At 43.6% G+C, this 20,809-nt stretch overlaps 1 protein-coding gene across 2 annotated transcripts in view; it reads left to right on the top strand.

Moving 5' to 3' along the window:
• Positions 1-20,809, top strand: part of NCALD (neurocalcin delta) — a 357,058-nt gene that overhangs the window by 318,628 nt on the left and 17,621 nt on the right. For both annotated transcript variants that reach the window (XM_006046434.4, XM_006046435.4), the window contains one exon: positions 14,078-14,474. In XM_006046434.4, coding sequence (XP_006046496.1) covers positions 14,097-14,474 — 378 coding nt within the window. In that variant the 5' untranslated portion in view covers positions 14,078-14,096. The remainder of the gene's footprint in view (positions 1-14,077; positions 14,475-20,809) is intronic.

Here is a 20,809-nt window from a genome sequence, read left to right as displayed (position 1 = left end):
GGACCAAGCAATGGGCTTTCACCTCTAATCTGTCATCAGTATGGAACATGGAAGATTTTTGAGAAATGGCATAATCAGATGCAGAGTCTTAAGACTGGAGAACAGTTAATATTTCTGAATTCAGATGAGAGATAAGGTCTGCATTAAGAAATGGTGGCAGTAATTGGAAATAAGTTGAGAGACAAGGATTTTCCTATGGGCGTTTTTTTCTGCCCTAATGATAAATGGTTGTTTTTTTTTTTTTTTTTAATTTATTTCTTTTTCACCTCTGATCTTAGAAAAGATGGTTTTAAAAAAAAGTAATAAAGCAACAAAGAATCATTTCTTCCCCCAGGTAAAGAAGAATTGATTCAATCAGTCATTGATATCCTGTTTTTTCAGTGGTATCCAGTTCTGAAAATTGCATTCTTATCCAGCCAGACCCTGAGAACAGGTTACAAGTCCCTCTTGCACAAGCCGGACCACCCCACTGCAGGAAGGCTGATCTTCCCATTGCCATGGGGCTCCTCTGAAGAGGATTCTGCCCCAGTCATACGTCCCAGCCCCAGGAAGGAAACCAGAGAAAAAAAGTGTCCTACTCACCATCAGCAGCTTCTCCAATCTGACTTCTTTGCTTAATTTCTGGTTAGAATAATGACTGCTATGCAGAGAAAACATTCAGCCAGGGGCCTGGCAGGAGTCCTCTCTGGGTGCAGACCCCAAATGTCTTTCCTATCTGGCAAGTGATCCAAGGGGAAAGTCAGGCAGAAAGCTAGCAATGGTTCTCTTTCTCTCATTCTCTCATGTCACATTCTTGCTTTTGTTCTAATTCTTCATGAAGCTAAAGCAAGGAGGACAATGTCCCCAGCTCTGGACGGCTCCTCTTTGTAAACAGCCCACCAAGCTTAATCCTTATCTCTCTCAGATTAATAGTCAATGTTTTCTGAGCACCTAGTAGATGCCAGACACAGTGCTGAGTTTTCCCTCACTCATCAGGCTTTTTCTCATTTCGTATTTTCACCAAGCAGCCACATGAGAGGTATCACTATGTCTATTTCACTGTAGAAGAATGAGACCTTAGGGAGGTCAGATGACTTTTCCAAAGTCACATAACACTGGACGACAATAAGGACCTCGATTCACTTCCTGTGCTACCAAGTCCAGTTCTCTTTCCATATATCTTGCTGGGGGATGCAAAAGTTGCAAGAAGTGAAGAAAAGGTACTTTATAGTCTCTCCTTGTCAGTCAATTATTGGACTTCTTACTTGTACATAAGTTTGATGGACGAGCATTAATATTTCAGCTGCATTGGCCAGGATACAGACTGATTGATCAGTACCTTCCAACAGAAGCATTCAAATACCAAAAGTAACCCAGCCAGAGATGTGGGAGGGATGGAAGTGGGGAGGGTGGTTCCCATGCTACTCCCCTGGGGCCACCAGCTGCATGAATTTGTCACTATGGTTAACTTCTCAAAGCCCCTCTTAGCCCCTTGGAGTAAAACCAAGATATAACATCCCTCTCATCAACTCCACAGAAAAATTGTAAAGATGAAGTATTAATGAAAATGCTCTGAGCCGCAACTGGAATCCCAGACTCCCTCACTTCCTTTCCCTATCTTATGTAGGATGCTATTTTTGTAGGAATATTCATTTCAAGCCAGGAAACAGTAGATGTTAAACACATGTTTGCTGAATAAATAAAAAAGAATTAAGAACTATTCTTAGACTCTGTGGAGGCGCTTGCATCAATTAGCTAAATGCATTTGTGGCCCCTGGAGAATGTCTACCAATGAGACTGGAGCTCCTTGTGTGCCTCTGGCTGCAGGTTATGTGAGGAGGCCTGGATCCCTGTAGCTGATCCGTTTGGCCTCCGGAGTCCTTGCTGGCTCAGTCTTGTGTTTTATGGTCTTATCAAAACTCAAGTAGTCATTCTTGTCTTTCAAATAAGAGACTGTTGGACTTCCCTGACGGTCCAGTGGTCAAGACTCCACACTGCCACTGCAGGAGGCACAGGTTCCATCTTGGTTGGGGAACGAAGATCCCGCCTGCCATGCCACACGGCCAATAGCTAGACAGATAAATAAATAAGAGAATATTTAGTACATCTAGCTAAGCAGAAATGTATCACTATAGGAATTCCATGGAAGTCAGCCAAGGTAGGGTCTTAGCCTGTACAGCCCTGGAGAATGCATGGGGGCCCTCAGAGCTTCCCCCTCTTTTCCTCCCTGCAGCTGGCACTGAGCTGGCATCTGGCACGAGGTGGCCCAGACAGGCAGCTCTGATGCAGTGGTCTGCTGGCCAGGTGTGCTGATGGCAAGGGGACCCATGTGCTTCATCTGAAGCCCTTGACTTCAGGCACTCTGACAGTGTCTTTCGTTGGATCAGCTTTGTAGTTTCTTCATGTGGTTTAGTGTGGGCCCTGTCCATTTACTCAAGGCCACTTACCTAAGGGCACTTTAAGCTTGCAGTGTAAGTTCACCTCCAATTGCTGGCAATCTGAGAGGGGTGTCGGGGGAGTCAGCCATTAGCTGGACTTGAAGTAAGGAGGAAGGCGTGGGCATGAAAAGTCAGGAGGTGAGTATCAAACAAGGGAGGATTTAGAGTGCTGTGTGCATAAAATAGTCTTCAGGCTAAAAGGGGGCATTTACATGGTGACCGTGGCGCACTCTTTAAAGACCAGGGTGAACGTGGCCTTGGCCTCCAGGCACAAGAATAACTAATGTCAGACTTGCATGTGTGTGCCCGTAACACAGGCTGAGGGAGTAGGGTGAAATTCCAAGTCCAATTCCAAATCCGATTCAATTCTAATCCTAGCTGGTGTATAAACCCTTACAAAATGCATGGTTGGCATGTAAAGGCTCGTGTGATGAATCTATAAGGGAGAGTCTAGAGATCATGGTACTTGCCAATGACATCAAGAACCTGTTTGTAATAAATACTACCCAAGGAATCCAGGAACCATGACCAAGGTAAATGCCGAGTGATTCAAAGAAAAGTGGGATCAATCGGAATGGCCATCAAGGGGGCTTTGTTAAGTAAATGTCGTGCAATGAACTGTGAGCTTCATGTTACTAAGTATCCTGTCAGCTGATATCCAGTTCACTGCTTAGCCCTAGGTCACTGTTCAATACCATCTGTTGAATCAGTTAATCAAAATTCAACAATTTTAAAAGATGAGATACATCCGCATGGAAGAATATCCACAATATACTTTTAAGTGAAAACAATCCCATTTATGGTTAGCGTGTACAGAGTTCATATTGTTTAGTCTCTAAGTCGTGTCCAACTCCTTTGTGACCCCATGGACTGTAGCCCACCAGACTCCTCAGTCCATAGGATTTTCCAGGCAAGAATACTGGACTGGGTTGCCATTTCCTTCTTCAGGGGATCTTCCTGACCCAGAGATTGAACCTGCATTTCCTGCATTGCCTGCAAATTCTTTACCACTGAGCCAGCAGGGAAGTCCCACAGATTTCATATATATGCATTTAAATGTATAATATTATATATATATTTATAAAACTGTTATATATACATAAAATTGTTAGTAATGGTTATTTTTTATGGAGTACTATTGGATCAGAGCAAGGGTGTTCACATTCTAGTTTTGATATCCCTTTATTACTTACATTTTTTGCAAAGTAATGTAGTACTTTAGCAGTCAGCAGAACTAAAAATATTTCCATTTTGGGAGACGAGGGAAAGGGTTGTTGTTGGATAATGTTCTACTCAGAGTCTATCAGAAATATATGTTTTATTGGCAGTAATGTGGGTTGTACTTTATTTTTTATGGGAAATAAAACTTGGAAAAAAAGCCCAAGGCCAGGCCCTGTCTAGTCTGAAATTCAGGCTCTGTAGAACCAGGGCCCAGATATTTCAGAGTCCGTGACCACTGCTAACCCTGGGAAGACTGGAGGGGTTTCGTGGGCTTTATCTCAGAGCCTGCGGAAGGCTCTAGGCTCACCGTCTCTTTTGAACCAGTTAAGTTCTCATCTCACGCCCGTCACCTCTCTGCAGGGGGAGCGAGTGCAGGTGTGTGACCAGGTGTTACAGGTATGACCAGGCCATCAGAAGATGTGGGCCCAAACACCCCATTCTCATCAGGAAGAAGGCCTCCCTGCAGGCAGTGGCTTCGTGACAGATTTCAGGCAGCTCCAGCAAAGCCATTTTGTGACCCAGATCAGGGGATAGGAAGTACGTATTGCTTCCTCATACGAGCCCATCTCACCAAAGACTGGCAGGCAGAGCAGTCTCTGGTCAAGGCAACTAAGCTATTGAGAGTGTTGGGTTTTTTGTTTTTAAGTTGCTAAGTCGCATCCGACTCTCTGCGACCCCATGGACTGTAGCCCAGTAGGCTCCTCTGTCCATAGCATTTTCCAGGCAAGAGTACTGTAGTGGGTGTTACATAACTTCAATTCTCCCTCTGTAATATTTTAATTTTTTTTCTCTTTCTGCCCCACTGCGTTTCATTTCCTAATTTGCTCACTATATATAAATATGTCAGTTTATATATACGGTCTCCTTTCAAACTCCTACTGAGAGGCAAGTTCCACTGAAGAGACATTTCTGAAGCACTGTGCTCTTCAGGTTTTTATTTAGTCATTTTTTTTTCTCCCAGTGAGAAGTAAGGACAACTGACCTTGAAATGAATTTGCTGGATTTTAGCTGCCTGTAAAATTCAGATGGCCAAAACAATGATGTCTTGGTCATGGTAAATGAATGCTTCCTCCCATTAACCTATAACTTTTATCATTTCCTTCCTTACATTTTAGGAGCCTTTTTTTAGCTATGTTTTCATAATTTAGACATTCCATTGGTTGGAAATTCAAAGCAACTCTTAGAGGACAAGGTTACATGTTCCAAAGAGGCAAACATTTTAATTAACCTGGCCCCTTTCGGAAACCACTGTGAGCTCTATGTTCCTTGCTGCAGCTAAATGTAACTTTAGTTGCTAATTTCTTGTAAATTCTGTTTTAGAAGAACTCAGTGCAGTTTGCATTGCAACTTCCTCTGAGGTTAACCAGACTGTCCAGGTTAAGTTATGGACTTTTCCCCTGGAAAATCTAACTCTGGGCGTTGAGAATTAACTCACCGAGTTTTGGAACCTTATGAGGAATAGCAGAAATGAAATGCTGCAGCTCTTTCTACTCCCCAGATACAAAATATATAGATGGGAGCATGTGCGTGTCGAAAGGTTGATCCTCCTCGCCATTTCCTTTCCCTGCGGCATCATTTTTAGGGGTTATTCCTTTTTTAGTTCTTTTTAGATGGAAAGTTAACTTCATAGTGTAGATTCCTGTGCATGGTTCTTTGTTGGTGGTTTGGTGTCTTGTATATTTTTCCTTTGTCATCTGTGGTCAATATTAACCCCAGATTTATATTTTGGACACTGGATGACTGGATGTGTCCCAAAATAAGTTGGGAAATTTCACATTGCCCATCTCAGGTTAAACTACTGAATAACAGAATGCTGGTGTCTAATAGAATACATGTGTGTTTCATTTAATTAAATGCAGTTGAGATTCAACAAAAATGAATATATATTATATATGTACCTTACAGTAGATAGGTACATAGAATGATCTTACAGGGTACATGAACTTGAAAGGGCTGAGGACCCAATTGCTACGTAAAAGTATTTTTCAAGGGACTTCCCTGGTGGTCCAGTGATCAAGACTCCCGTCTTCCAGTGTAGGAGGGCACAGATTCAATCCCTGGTTGGTGAACTGAGATCCCACGTGAGATGGGGGAGATGAAATGAAGATGGCCATGATATGAAGTCAAGAAAGTATAAAAAGTAAAAAATTATATATATATATATATATATTACTTTATACACACATATCTATGTATTCTTCAAGGCTCTGAAGCAAAAGTCTTTAAGAGGTAAAAGCTGGAGCATGCAGGAGGTCAGAGTACCTGGGCAAGGGGGGCTGAAAGGAAGTCAGGGATGGCCAGGGTAGCTCAGAGCCTTTGAGCCACAGGAGGAAGTCTGGGTTGGTGTTCTCCATGTGTTAGGAAGGCCACGTAAAGCTTTAAGCAGAGGAGGGACCTGGTCTGTTTTATGTTTTTAGAAACCCACTCTGGGGATCTGAGCGGAAAGCCAGGCAGGAAGAAGGAGGATAACAGTGAAGAGTGAGAATCCAGAGAGGAGGGTGTTACAGATGTTCAGGAAGGAGGTGATGGAGGTTCAGACTGAGGCATGACAGTGGAGATGTGCAAGTGAATGGATCTGGGACAAATTTTAGAGACAGAGGCAAGTTTGGACAGCTCCTGCTTATGGAACAAAAGTGAAGGGAATCACGGGTGAGTCCTTGGGGTTGGGAGTGAACAACTGGGCAGAAGATGACAACCTTTAGGGAGACAGGACAGGCTGGGGTGGAGGAGACAGTACAAGGTTCAGAGGAAACCAGGAGCCCAGCCCTCCTGTGCGGCTGCCTTGAGCACGTTCATGTGCCCCCTTGAGCTGGCGCGAAGGACGAAACGGCGGAGAGTGTGGTCTCAGCCTCTGTGTCTCCCTACCCTCTCACTGCCCGTCTTTCTCCTTCTCCCTTGCTAGTTCCTTCTCCTCTTTCTATTGGCAAAAATTCTAAATGGCAGGGTGACCAAGAGCTTGGTCCTTATCCCCTTTTCTTTTCCATCCTCATTCACTTCCAGTCTTTGGCTGTAAATACAATCTATGTTCTGCTGCTGCTGCTGCTGCTGCTAAGTCACTTCAGTCGTGTCCGACTCTGTGCGACCCCACAGACGGCAGCCCACCAGGCTTCCCCGTCCCTGGGATTCTCCAGGCAAGAACACTGGAGTGGGTTGCCATTTCCTTCTCCAACGCATGAAAGTGAAAAGTGAAAGTGAAGTCGCTCAGTCCTGTCCGACTCTGAGTGACCCCATGGACTGCAGCCTACCGGGCTCCTCCGTCCATGGGATTTTTCCAGGCAAGAATACTGGAGTGGGGTGCCATCGCCTTCTCCGATCTATGTGCTGATGACTCCCAAATTTAAATCGCCTCCTGGACCACTTTCTCTTACTGTAGACACATCCAACTACCTGCTCAATATCTCCAGTCAGCATATAATCAGCATCTGAGAATTAACATACGGACACAACGAAGTCCCCTACCTCACCCCAAAGCCCTGCTTCTCCTGCATTTTTCTTATTTCAGTAAATGTCAGCTTCCACCTTACAGCGGTGCCGAATCCCTCCAATTCTCACCTCCTCTGCTCCCCTGACTTCACCCACCATCATCTCTTGCCTGGGTCATTGCAGTGGTCTTCCCACTGCTGCCCTTATCCTTCTTTAGCTTTCTGTCCACACAACAGCAAGGTCCTGTTAGAATATAAATCTCTCCTGTCACTTCTCTACTAAGAATCCTGCAACGGCTGCATCTCAGAGTGCAAGCCAGAGCGCTCACGGTTCCCTCCTGGTCGCACATCATCTGGTCCTCGTTGCTCTTCTGATCTCATATCCTTTGTTTCTTCCCACGCTTGTTGCAGCCCTGTCCTTGAGTGTGCTAAGCATGCTCCCGTGGAGACCTTCTCATCTGCTGTTTTCTCTGCCTGGAATAGTCTTCTCCCAGTCATCTCCATGGCTACCTCCCTACCTCCCTGGTCTTTTTCACACATCACTTTCTTAATGGGGCTTTTTATTTAAAGTGTTAACACCTACCCACCCACTCTGCTATTCTCCATGGTGCATCTCCTTCTCATATTTCACTTATTTACTGCGTATCTCCTCCCAAGAGGCTGTAAGCTCCAGGAGGACAGGAGTTTGCCTGTCTGTTCCCGGCTGAATCCCCAGTGCCCCGAGCCATGCCTCCCTCCTGATAGACACTTTGCCCATATTTGTGGAATGGGTGTGTTCTCTCTTTCCTCTTGGGCTTCCCTGACGGCCTGTGTGCTAAACTGCTTCAGTCATGTCTGACTCTGCAACCCCACGGACTGTAGCCTGCCAGGCTTCTCTGTTCATGGGATTCTCCAGGCAAGAATACTGGAGTGGGTTGCCATACACACTTGGGAAGATGCCAGGGGATCTTCCCAACCCAGGGATCGGACTTACATCTCTTATGTCTCCTGCATTGACATGCAGGTTCTCTCAGACCATAAAAAATCTGCCTGCAATGCAGGAGACCCCGGTTCAATCCCTGGGTCAGGAAGATCTCCTGGAGAAGGGAATGGCTCCCTATTCCAGTATTCTTGCCTGGAGAATCCCAGGGACAGAGGAGTCTGGCAGACTATACAGTCCATGGGGTCACAAAGAGATGGACATGACTGAGCAACTAACACTTCCCTCGATTAACTACTGCTTTCTGGCATGTTATAAAGCTTTTGTCTTAATTTCTATATTTGCTTGTCTCTGAAGCTAGTCAGACACAATTGAAAAAAGAAAGACAGTTGACAGTCACATGCAAATTGAGCTTCCTGTCTGGCTCCCTCACTCACAAGCTGTGGGACCCAGGACAAGTCACTTTGCCTCTCTGAGTTTTCTTTCTTCCTTTTCTTCTTTCTCTCTCTTTCTTATAAAATACTGAAATCTACCCTACCTATCCCCCAGAGTTGCTGTGAAGGCTCAGTAGAAGAATGTATGAGGTGCAATCAAGGATAGGATACAGCATATGTATAGCTGAGTTCCTTTGCTGTCCACTTGAAACAATCACAGCATTGTTAATCAGCTGTACTACAATACAAAATGCAAAGTTTAATAATAAAATAAAAATGTTGTCCTCTTAACAGAGAAAAAAACCAAATTCTAGTTTCATACTACTTTACCTTTAATATTTAAATTCACTCATTAAAAAAAAACAGGAGTAAGATGTAGTTATCACTGACTAGAGCATCTGCCCCTGACTCAACGCTAGAGGTTTACATATATGACTGTCTCGTTTAATTCTCACACAGAATCAGTGAGATATGAACTCGGACAACTGACCTCATTTCACAGATGAGAAAACTGAAGTGCAGTAAGGATTGAAGTCAATTACCCAAGAGCTGGTCAACAATAGAGCGAGTCTTTGAACCCAAGCATTTTTATTCCATGCCCTGTTCTACTGGCACAAAATAAACATTTTAATGACTGAATGGAGCAATTAAAAGTATTTGATCTGAGGTGCAACTTCTGTCTCTGGATGGTGTGTTTTCTTTAGACTGCTAATTAATGTAGCATTTCCCTTAAGGTCCCCTCCCCGATCCTTCAACTCCAGCAAAATTCCTGTCTTCCAAAAGAAAAAGGTATTGTCAGGCATTTTCTATCCTTCCCTCTCTCCCTCAAAGGAAGAAACGGTATCTTATGTCCCCGGAGATTTTTGTTGTACAGCCTAACCACGTCCAGATGGTTCCCTCAAGTTCGGACATCATATTTAGTAAAGTGTTTGCAGTTATCTACTGAAACAAATTCTGGCCTAAATTGCAAACACCCGCTTCCCAGATAACTTATTCCATGCTCTTCTGCCTTGTTTGTCTTATGGCCTTTCTGTGCTAATGAATTTGTAAATGCGGTTTAATTACTGTTTACGGGAAAAATAGCCTCACACAGATCAGTCTCAGTGGGAGCCTTAGCCAAAATGTTGAAGCAATTTGTTTCTAGTGCAAAAACAGCTAATAAATGAGACATACTTTTTAAACATGGGGAAAGGAACTCAAGTTCAGTTTTGAAGAAACAGTGCTTTCTACATCCTGGGAAATAAATCATTCTTTAAGAGAGCAGATTTTAATATCAAAGTGGAGTTTTTTCCCAAGGCCTTGCACTCAGTGATTTGCACAGAACCAAAGTGTTCTCACAGTGATTTGATTGAACGCCACACCAAAGGGCTCTTCTCTAAAGCACTCCCCAAAAGGAAAACTCAACATTACGTGTAAATTCCATAAAATGTTTCGGAGCTCTATAAATCCATGTATTATGTATTACCTTGTGTTTCTGAATTCTTGCCTCTGGCAAGTTGCCAACTTAGCAACTAAATGCAGTTTTGAAATTCTAATACAAACCAGTCTCTCCTACTTCACTTTTTATCTCAAGGGGGGGAGAAAATGACACAAGAGGGAAGTGAACGTTATTGAAAGGTTCACTTTATAAATTATGTTTGTGTTGTGCTTGGAGCTGTGGTTTACTTTTGCTCTTACGTAAAAGGGTATTGGTCTGAATCTGTAGTTTAGTTTTGCTCTTATGTAAAATGGCATTGGTCTGATTCTCCGTAGAGTGTCACCTCTGAAAGTGAGCTCCTTCAGGCAGCTGTTGGTCGTGCTGATGGGAAGAGAATTGTTCCACCCTTTCCAGGGAGCAGAGACAGAGCAGGGCTGATTCTGCTCTGTGCAGAACTCAGGGAGCAAAAGCAGTCAGCTTGGCAAGTCACAAGTATTGCTTGTCATTTCCTGAACTGTGCATATAATGAAGGAAGTTTGAGCAGTGTAAGATTCAAACCCTGCCTTCAAGGAATTTATAGTGGTGGCAACAGAGAGGTACACAGGCAATTCAGTTTTAACAGATCCCAAGGGTGGGGGGAGTTCAGTGAACGTGGTCAACAAGTAGAAGCCTCAGATAAGTTCTGGGCATGCATCGTACAGCATGGTAACTATAGTTAACAATTTGTTGTTGTTCAGTCACTAAGTTGTGTCCAACTCTTTGCAACCCCATGGACGGCAGCAGGACAAGCCTCCTTGTCCTTCACTATCTCCTGGAGTTTGCTCAGACTCATGTCCATTGAGTCGGTGATGCTACCCAACCATCTCATCCTCTGTCGTCCCCTTCTCCTCCTGCCTTCAATCTTTCCCAGCATCAGAGTCTTTTCCAACGAGTCGGTTCTTCGCATCAGGTGGCCAAAGTATTGGAGCTTCAGCTTCAGCACCAGCATCATTAACAGTACTCTATTGTATATTTGAAAGATGCTAAAAGAGTAAATCTTAAAAGTTCTCAACAGAAGGAAAATTTCTGTAACCATGTGAGGGTATGGGTGTTAACCAGACTTACTGTGGTGAGCATTTCCCAGTATAAACGTATATCGGGTCTTATGTCATACACCTTAAACTTATGCAATGCTCTATGTCAATTATGTCTCAATAAAACTAGTGCAGAAGTGAAGAAAAGATATCCCAAGACCGAGTCTTAACTACCAAATAGCTTTAGTATCTCAAATAACGTTCTGAAAGCTAGGGCCTCATCTTTGGGGCAAAAAGACTCCTTTTCCAAGAAGATTATTCCATATTTCCCTGTTGTAATTATTTATCTGAGTCATTTCTTCATTCACCTAAGTTATATACAGTGGGCCCTAGGGAGATGGAGTAACCTCAACAAGACTCCATCTCAAGGGGCTCACCCTGCATTGGGAGGGAGGCAGACATAAACAAACACCACAAAGTGAAAATCTCAAAGAAATTCGGAATCATGATTAAAATGGGGGTTAAAATCTTTTATATATTCTGTAAGTTTCCAATACAAGAAAAATGTAAAATACAAGTATAGAGCCCCTTAGTTAGAAGGGACTTATCTTTACTATGCTTATATCATAAGACTTTGGATATGGGAACTAAGCTCACCTCCTCCAAGAAGGCCTCCCTGATAGCACCCAGATCCCCTTTTGGTTCGGGTGTCCTGTCCATGTACTTTCACTGCGGCACGTCCATTCCCCTGGTACCGTGTTTTGAATGTTTATTGTGTTGTCCTCTCACTGCCACCCCCCGCTTCCATATATAGGCAACTGAGAATGCCAAAGAATGCTCAAACTACTGCACAATTGCACTCATCTCACACGCTAGTAAAGTAATGCTCAAAATTCTCCAAGCCAGGCTTCAGCAATATGTGAACCGTGAACTTCCTGATGTTCAAGCTGGTTTTAGAAAAGGCAGAGGAACCAGAGATCAAATTGCCAACATCTGCTGGATCATGGAAAAAGCAAGAGAGTTCCAGAAAAATATCTATTTCTGCTTTATTGACTATGCCAAAGCCTTTGACTCTGTGGATCACAATAAACTGTGGAAAATTCTGAAAGAGTTGGGAATACCAGACCACCTGATCTGCCTCTTGAGAAATTTATATGCAGGTCAGGAAGCAACAGTTAGAACTGGACATGGAACAACAGACTGGTTCCAAATAGGAAAAGGAGTATGTCAAGGCTGTATATTGTCACCCTGCTTATTTAACTTATATGCAGAGTACATCATGAGAAACGCTGGACTGGAAGAAACACAAGCTGGAATTAAGATTGCCGGGAGAAATATCAATAACCTCAGATATGCAGATGACACCACCCTTATGGCAGAAAATGAAGAGGAACTCAAAAGCCTCTTGATGAAAGTGAAAGAGGAGAGTGAAAAAGTTGGCTTAAAGCTCAACATTCAGAAAACGAAGATCATGGCATCCGGTCCCATCACTTCATGGGAAATAGATGGGGAAACAGTGGAAACAGTGTCAGACTTAATTTTTCTGGGCTCCAAAATCACTACAGATGGTGACTGCAGCCATGAAATTAAAAGACACTTACTCCTTGGAAGGAAAATTATGACCAACCTAGATAGCATATTCAAAAGCAGAGACATTACTTTGCCAACAAAGGTTCGTCTAGTCAAGGCTATGGTTTTTCCTGTGGTCATGTATGGATGTGAGAGTTGGACTGTGAAAAAGGCTGAGTGCTGAAGAATTGATGCTTTTGAACTGTGGTGTTGGAGAAGACTCCTGAGAGTCCCTTGGACTGCAAGGAGATCCAACCAGTCCATTCTGAAGGAGATCAGCCCTGGGATTTCTTTGGAAGGAATGATGCTAAAGCTGAAACTCCAGTACTTTGGCCACCTCATGCGAAAAGTTGACTCATTGGAAAAGACTCTGATGCTGGGAGGGATTGGGGGTAGGAGGAGAAGGGGACAACAGAGGATGAGATGGCTGGATGGCATCACTGACTCGATGGACGTGAGTCTCAGTGAACTCCAGGAGTTGGTGATGGACAGGGAGGCCTGGCGTGCTGCGATTCATGGGGTCGCAAAGAGTTGGAAATGACTGAGCGACCTATCTGATCATATCTGATCTGAGTGTCCCTTAAGGAGGAGGGGTCGCATCTTACTTTTGCATCCACAGTGCCAGAAACATCCCTGATATATGGCATGTGGTTAATATTGACTGGCTCTGTGAATGGAAAGATGGGAATCACAGGGTTTTTTCTGTCTAATAAAAGTTGCCTTTATTCCCCACATTATATTAAGTTTTAAAATAAGTAACAAAGGGTATATTTTCTTGTTTCTTGAAATATAAACATATGAAAACATATATTAATAGCATTTTAGACAAGGGTGCATATACAAAATCTAGGACACACACCAAATTGTTGGCAGTTTTTAAGTGTTAAGATTTGAAATGATGCTGACTTTCCTGTATGTATTGCTGTGTTGTTTGCTCTTTTACTATGGGTGTGCTATTACCGTGATAAGAAAATATGAAGATTTTTGTATCTTAAAAAGAAAAATTTGGCCAGTTTCATAAGCCACAATCATAGGACATAACTTTATGAAACATCATCTTTACTATATAAACACAATGTTGACAGTGATTTGACTTTTTGGCTTTAAATAACTGACCAAGCTTGGTAGCATTTAATGGAATTAGATGAGTTTCTACTTCCCTTACTCATGTCTATCTTTATAATATTCAGAAGATACCCAAGCACTTTATTTGCAAATACTCTAAAGCATGTGACATTATCTCTTTTGCTCTCTCTCTTTTTGATCCTTTCCTTTAATTCTCCCTACTAATACTTGGGTTGGGTATTAGAACCCCGGTCTTTCTAAAGCCAGGCTCAGCCTCTTGCAAATAGATAAGGCAGCACTCAGTAATCATTTCTCTGTGTGTGTATGTGTGTGTCTTTCTTTTTCATTATAAATCTCCTGTCTTTCATTTGGCTCTGTGTCAAAGAAGTATCAGTTTTCACTGATATTTCTGCTCTGCATCTTCTGCCAGCCCCTCTTTCTACATTTTATTGGGCTGACCACAAGGTTGGAAAGCCCTAGACAATGTTATTGAAGTTACACTTTTTTCTTTCTCCCAAAGGAATAATCACAGATTATAAAATGTGCCTCTGAAGAACAGGTTTAGGAAACTCTCTATATTGTATTCTTTTCTGTCTGCAGCTGAATTCTTGCTGTCAAGATGGGAAAACAGAACAGCAAGCTGCGCCCGGAGGTCATGCAAGACTTGCTGGAAAGCACGGACTTCACGGAGCACGAGATCCAGGAATGGTACAAAGGCTTCTTGAGAGACTGCCCCAGCGGACACTTGTCAATGGAGGAGTTTAAGAAAATTTACGGGAACTTTTTCCCTTACGGGGATGCTTCCAAGTTTGCAGAGCACGTCTTCCGCACCTTTGATGCCAACGGAGATGGGACGATAGACTTTAGAGAATTCATCATAGCCCTGAGCGTAACGTCAAGGGGGAAGCTGGAGCAGAAGCTGAAATGGGCCTTCAGCATGTATGACCTAGACGGAAATGGCTACATCAGCAAGGCAGAGATGCTCGAGATTGTGCAGGTACGTAGCCCCTGCCCTTTACAAAGGGGAGAGTGCGAGTCACAGGAAGCACTGGAAAGCCCACAGTATAGCTTAGTGGAGAGATTGCAAGCTGGGGGCCTGCCTGCTTGGAATTTCGGCTAGCCACGGTCTTTGAAAATGTGGAACCCATATATGAAACAGGGAGATTACACATAGCAATGCAGACTGGTTAGCATCTGTTGGGAACTCAGGAGCTCTGTTAACGCTAGACCCACATTCTTGCCTGGAATAGGTCACCAGGGGCTTTGCAGTGACTCTCCCCTACTGAGGGACATGCACTCCTCAGGTGGTCATGATCACTGGGGCCACTCCATCCACCCATTGCAATGACCTGCTTGGACCCAGAGCCTAGAGTAATGTTTATGACCAAACTCTGACCTGGGTTCAAATCCTACCTCTTTCAGTCACTATGTCTGTGACTTTAACCAAGTTAGTTCACCTAAGTAAGCCTCAGTGTCCTTATCTGTAAAATAGAACCACAAAAGTACCCACTGCTGTGGGATTATTTTTAGATCGATTCTCCTTGTTCAGTGGTTAGCACAGTGCCAGTTATATACATATATATAACTAATTATTATCAGCAGCATTAATTTCCAACTTTATTAGACTTTTTTTCTTGGTCACAAGGTACAGTTTGAGGGATCTTAGTTCCCTGACTAGGGATCAAACCTGAGCCCCTGCAGTGAAACTGCCAAGTCCTAACCTCTGGACTATCAGGGAATTCCCTAGACTCTTGAATAAAAGTAGAGATCTCTAGTCTAGTTTCTGTCTCATTACAGATATAAACAGTGCAGAATCAAGGCCTCCATCACTTTAATAGGAAGTTCTCCATTTTATTTCCCCAAACCACTCAGGCAGAGTGAATTTCCTAAAAGAACAGGAAAAGGGGCCCTAGTGTTGGCCACATTTTCTGTGGGATCCCAGCAAGCTTTGCAGAGGAGGGAAGGCTGAAGGAGCTAGTCATGGCAACGACAGCTTCCTCAGCAGAGGGTGGGGCCCGGAGACCAACCTCAGGAGCCTGAAACACAGCGTGGGGGAGGGTCAGAAGAGCCTCGGCTGCCGTAAAACCACCTACGCGGGCGAGCAGCCCCAGGGAGGACGCACCGTCCTGGCACGTGCGTGGGACACGAGAAGGAAGTATCTGGCAGCAAATAGCAGGTACAAGAAAGTGGTCATCTGGCTTCCTGGAGGGCTCATCTCGGAGGCTTCATCCCAGGATAGGCTGGGTTCAGAGATAGAGCTGCGGCCCCTGGGAGACCTAGTGGGTGCTGGAACGGAAGCAGGGGGTGTAATACAAAGAGACAGGAGACAGAAAGAACTCAGCTACGTTATGGTAAGGAGGGCATGAGGCTGGAGGTGTGTGACACCTGCTTTTAAGGATCCATGGAAAACAGGGTTACAGGAACTGAGGACAGAGCCTGGGTGAGAGCAACATGACTCGCCTGCTGTTGAGCCTGTGGCTGAGGCCCGGGGTCTGCTCCTGGGAGTGGGACTCAGACCCCGGGGCAGTCAGAGTGACAGATGCACACATCGCAGGAAACCAGACCAGCTCTCCCAGATCCTCCAGCCCCCTCTCCTTTCTGCCTGGGCCGCCAGTGGCTTTCCCTCGCCCCCAAACAGTAACTATCTGGACAAGTTGTGTTGAATGAATCCCCCACAGACAAGAATCTTAAACCAAAAAATAAAGGATTTCTCTCTTTCCCCAAGGATAAATATATGAAAAATATTATGTCGACTATAAAAATATAGGGCTTCCCTGGTGGTAGAGTCTGCCTGCAATGCAGGAGACCTGGGTTTGATCCCTGGCTCGGGAAGATCCCCTGGAAAGCGGAATGGCTACCCACTCCAGTATTCTTGCCTGGAGAATTCCATGCACAGAGAAGCCTGCTGGCTGTATACAGTCCATGGGGTCACAAAGAGTCGGACATGACTGAGCAACCAACACACACACACGCACATAAAAATATAGGGAGTATAGAAGAAAAGAAAAAGAAAAATTCTCCACAATCCCACTTCACCTACAAAGGGAATCATTACTAATAATTTTCTAACATATCTTCCTGGTCCTATTTCCATGTATTTAAAAATATCTAATTGATTTCATAATGCATGTGAAATTCTGTACCTTGCCATTTTTCACTTAACATAATTAAAACATAAGCATTTCTCATACTACTGAAACTTTCAATACAAACATTTTAACGGCTGCATAATAGTCATACAACATAGCATAATGTACCTAATTTTCCCTTATTGGATATTTAAGTTGTATCCAGTCTTTGTTATATATAACACTATAGCTTTAAAAATGAAATAACAAATACGTGATTCTTATGCATGAAGCTTTTTCTATATTTAGGATTATTTCCTAAGAATGGATTCCCAGAAGTGCAATTACTGGGCCAAAGGGAATGAGCATTTCTTTCTAAGACTCTTGAGATAGTCTGCCAAATTGTTTTTCCAAATGTACCTCTGAAGTGAATGAAGGGTGCCCTCTATCTTTGCACCTCTCCAATTGTTCTGAACCTTTGCTACTTAAACAAAACTTCAAATTTAAAACGTGGTTTTTAATTTTAATTTGGGCTTCCCAGTTGACTCAGTGTTAAAGAAGCTGAGTGCCAGTACAGGAGAAGCAGGTTTGATCCCTGGGTCTAGAAGATCCCCTGGTGAAGGAAATGGCTATCCATTGCAGTATTCTTGCCTGGAAAATTCCATGAACAGAGGAGCCCCATGGACTGCTGTCCATGGAGTCACAGAGTCAGACACGACTGATTGAGCGTGCAATTTTAATTAGCTTTCTTTTGTCTCTCCTTTTTACCTGGGAATGTGGTGCTCTGCCCTTGTTCCCTGCCTCCCTGCAGTGAATGGGATGGGTACCTTCTTTTTGGAGAGAATTGCTTCCTGATTGAGATCTAAGAAAAAAAAATTTTCCCCATCAACCATTATGTTTTCACCTGTTTAACATTTTTTGCACAGTTCTCCTGGCTGCAATGGTGTGGTGGCCAGTACTGAAGATGTAGATCCCCAGCCAGGGAGGATGGTCCTCATTACATGAGTTTATAGGAATCAAGAATTATTCACAAACTCCTTTCACACCTGTGGTAAAACACCTAAGTAGCTAGCACCGGGAAAAAATATAAGGAGGAAAACAGACACTCTCCCTGTGGTACTGAATCCACTTTGCAAGGGAGGGTGGAACGTTGCAGAGAATGTGCAAAAGGTGCCGGTAGACACTTGCTAAGCCCTTGCTGACTCTGTGTTCAGAAAGTGATCACAAAAATGAAGGGACATTCCCCCTAACAAGCTACTTTCTCTACTATAAAGCAGCTCCGTCCACTCACAGGCCCACAGTCAGTTTGCAGGTCATAATAGGAAGGACACAGATTCCTTAATAAAGCTTTCATACTCAGGGTTTTTAAGCAGCCTGCAAATGGAAGGTTCAAATTTTCTGAATTGTTTTCCATAGTAACGCACCCTGATGATTAATATTCATGACCATGGAGAGGAAACCTTGCAGCACCCTGAGGCACCTTCCAAATTGTCAGTGAGATTAAATTAAATTTAGAACCATTTTCCTATTAAGGGCTATTTTATCCCATTCTGCTGCACTGCAAACTGATAATTCAGGTATTCTATCTTATTCTTATGCTAATCCCCTGGTTTTCATTGTTTCTGGATGAACTGGAATTTGCTGTAGGATATTACTAAACTCCCCACTCTCCTTTCCTTTCTCCACCCCCTCTTCTGTGAAAGTCTACTCCAGGCCTTGTCACCATCCCAAGAAGCCCTGTGGGGATTCTCATTATTTGATTCTAGCTGGTCCGCACAATTTAGGACAATGCATGTTTGCAGACGCTGCAGTTGCTTTAGGTATCCTTTCAGTTCAGTGGCTCAGTCATGTTCAACTCTTTGTGACCCCATGGACTGCAGCACGCCAGGCTTCCCTATCCATCACCAACTCCCGGAGCTTACTCAAACTCATGTCCATCGCATCAATGATGCCATCCAACCATCTCATCTTCTGTTGTCCCCTTCTCCTTCCACCTTCAGTCTTTCCCAGCATCAGGGTCTTTTCTAATGAGTCAGCTCTTCACATCAGGTGGCCAAAGTATTGGAGTTTCAGCTTCAGCATCAGTCCTTCCAATGAATATTCAGGGCTGGTTTCCTTTAGGATGGACTTGCTGGATCTCCTTGCAGTTCAAGGGACTCTCAAGAGTCTTCTCCAACACCACAGTTCAAAAGCATCAATTATTTGGCACTCAGCTTTCTTTATAGTCCAATTAGCATATCCATACATGACCACTGGAAAAACCATAGCTTTGACTAGATGGACCTTTGTTGGTAAAGTAATGTCTCTGCTTTTTACTATGCTGTCTAGGTTGGTCATAGCTTTTCTTCCAAGGAGCAAGCATCTTTTAATTTCATGGCTGCAGTCACCATCTGCAGTGATTTTGGAGCCCCCCAAAATAAAGTCTGACACTGTTTCCATTGTTTCCCCATCTATTTTCTATGAAATGATGGGACCAGATGCCATGATCTTTGTTTTCATCAAGAGGCTCTTTAGTTCTTCTTTGCTTTCTGCCATAAGGATGGTGTCATCTATGTATCTGAGGTTATTGATATTTATCCTGGCAATCTTGATTCCAGCTTGTGCTTCATCCAGCCCAGTGTTTCTCATGATGTACTCTGCATGTAAGTTAAATAAGCAGGGTGACAATATACAGCCTTGACGTACTCCTTTCTCTATTTGGAACCAGTCTGTTGTTCCATGTCCAGTTCTAACTGTTTCTTCTTGACCTGCATACAGATTTCTCAGTAGGCAGGTCAGGTGGTCTGGTATTCCCAACTCTTTCAGAATTTTCCACAGTTTGTTGTGATCCACAGAGTCAAAGGCTTTGGCATAGTCAATAAAGCAAAAGTAGATGTTTTTCTGGAATTCTCTTGCTTTTTCGATGATCCAGCAGATGTTGGCAATTTGATCTCTGGTTCCTCTGCCTTTTCTAAATCCAGCTTGAACATCTGGAAGTTCACATTTCACATATTGTAGTTATCCTTTAGGGGTCTGGGAAAATATCTATTTGAAAGTGATGAGATGGAGGCAAGCTGTGGGCCAGCAGAATCATACAGAAATTAAGGCTGTATTTGTTCAAGTGAAACTGCAGCTCAGCTACAAGTGTCAGTCCATAAATTCCTGGCTGAACTTTTGTCCCTCCAAGACTCAGAAATTCAAGCCATTTAAGGGAAGCCCCAGTGGCTCAGTGGTAAAGAATCTGCCTGTCAATGCAGGAGACGTGGGTTCCACCCCTGGGTCAGAAAGATCCCCTGGAGAAGGAAATGGCAACCTACTCCAGTATTCTTGCCTGGGAAATCCCATGGACAAAGGAACCTGGTGTGCTGCAGTCCATGGGGGCTCAAAGAGTTGGACATGACTTAGCAGCTAAATAGCAGCAATGTAAAATGCAAATTCATGATGTTCACCTTCAAATACTAATAATTGGTCAGGGTGAAGATTGGGGTCCAAACAAGTTTATAATAGGCTTGTCAATGAATGAGGGTAGTTGTTTTTCAGTCACCAAGTCATGTTCAGTTCTTTGAGACCCTATGGACTGCAGCACACCAGGCTTCCCTGTCCCTCACTATCTCCTGGAGTTTGCCCAAGTTCATGTCCATTGAATCGGTGATGGCATCCAACCATCTCACTCTCTGCTGCACTTTCTCCTTCTGCCTTCAGTCTTTCCCACCATCAGAGTCTTTGCCAATGGCCTTTTCTTTTACATCAGGTAACCAAAGTATTGGAGCTTCAGCATCAGTCCTTCCAGTGATCATTCAGGGTAAATTTCCTTTAAGATTGACTGGTTTGATTTCCTTGCTGTCCAAGGGAATGGAGATTGGGACCCCATAAATTTTCTAGTTTTTCTTCCCTAATGTTGTTCTCCATGGTTTAACTTTGGTATCCACTGAGTATTGTTGGTGCTAACAGACTGGAATCCCCTAGTTTCTCCTGGCATTGGTAAGGAGGATTTTGTGGTGGACTTTGTAACACTGAAATACACTGTGTTAGTCTCCTCTTTTTGCTATAATGAAGGGCCATACATGTAGTGGCTTTTAACAGCACAGAGTTTTATCTTATGGTTCTGGAGGTCAGAGATCTGAAATCAGTTTCACTGGGCTAAACTCAAGGGGTAGGACAACTTGCATTCTGTCTGAAGGTTTTGGGAGAAAGTCTGTTCCCTTGCCTTTCCTATTTTCTGAAACATTCCTTGACTTGAAGCCTTTTATCAGATCAGATAAGATCAGATCAGTCACTCAGTCAT

Source organism: Bubalus bubalis, chromosome 15, assembly GCF_019923935.1.
Source record: "Bubalus bubalis isolate 160015118507 breed Murrah chromosome 15, NDDB_SH_1, whole genome shotgun sequence".
Lineage (NCBI taxonomy): Eukaryota > Metazoa > Chordata > Mammalia > Artiodactyla > Bovidae > Bubalus > Bubalus bubalis.
Note: the sequence above shows the minus strand (reverse complement) of the source record. Positions and strands in the feature narration are given on the sequence as shown.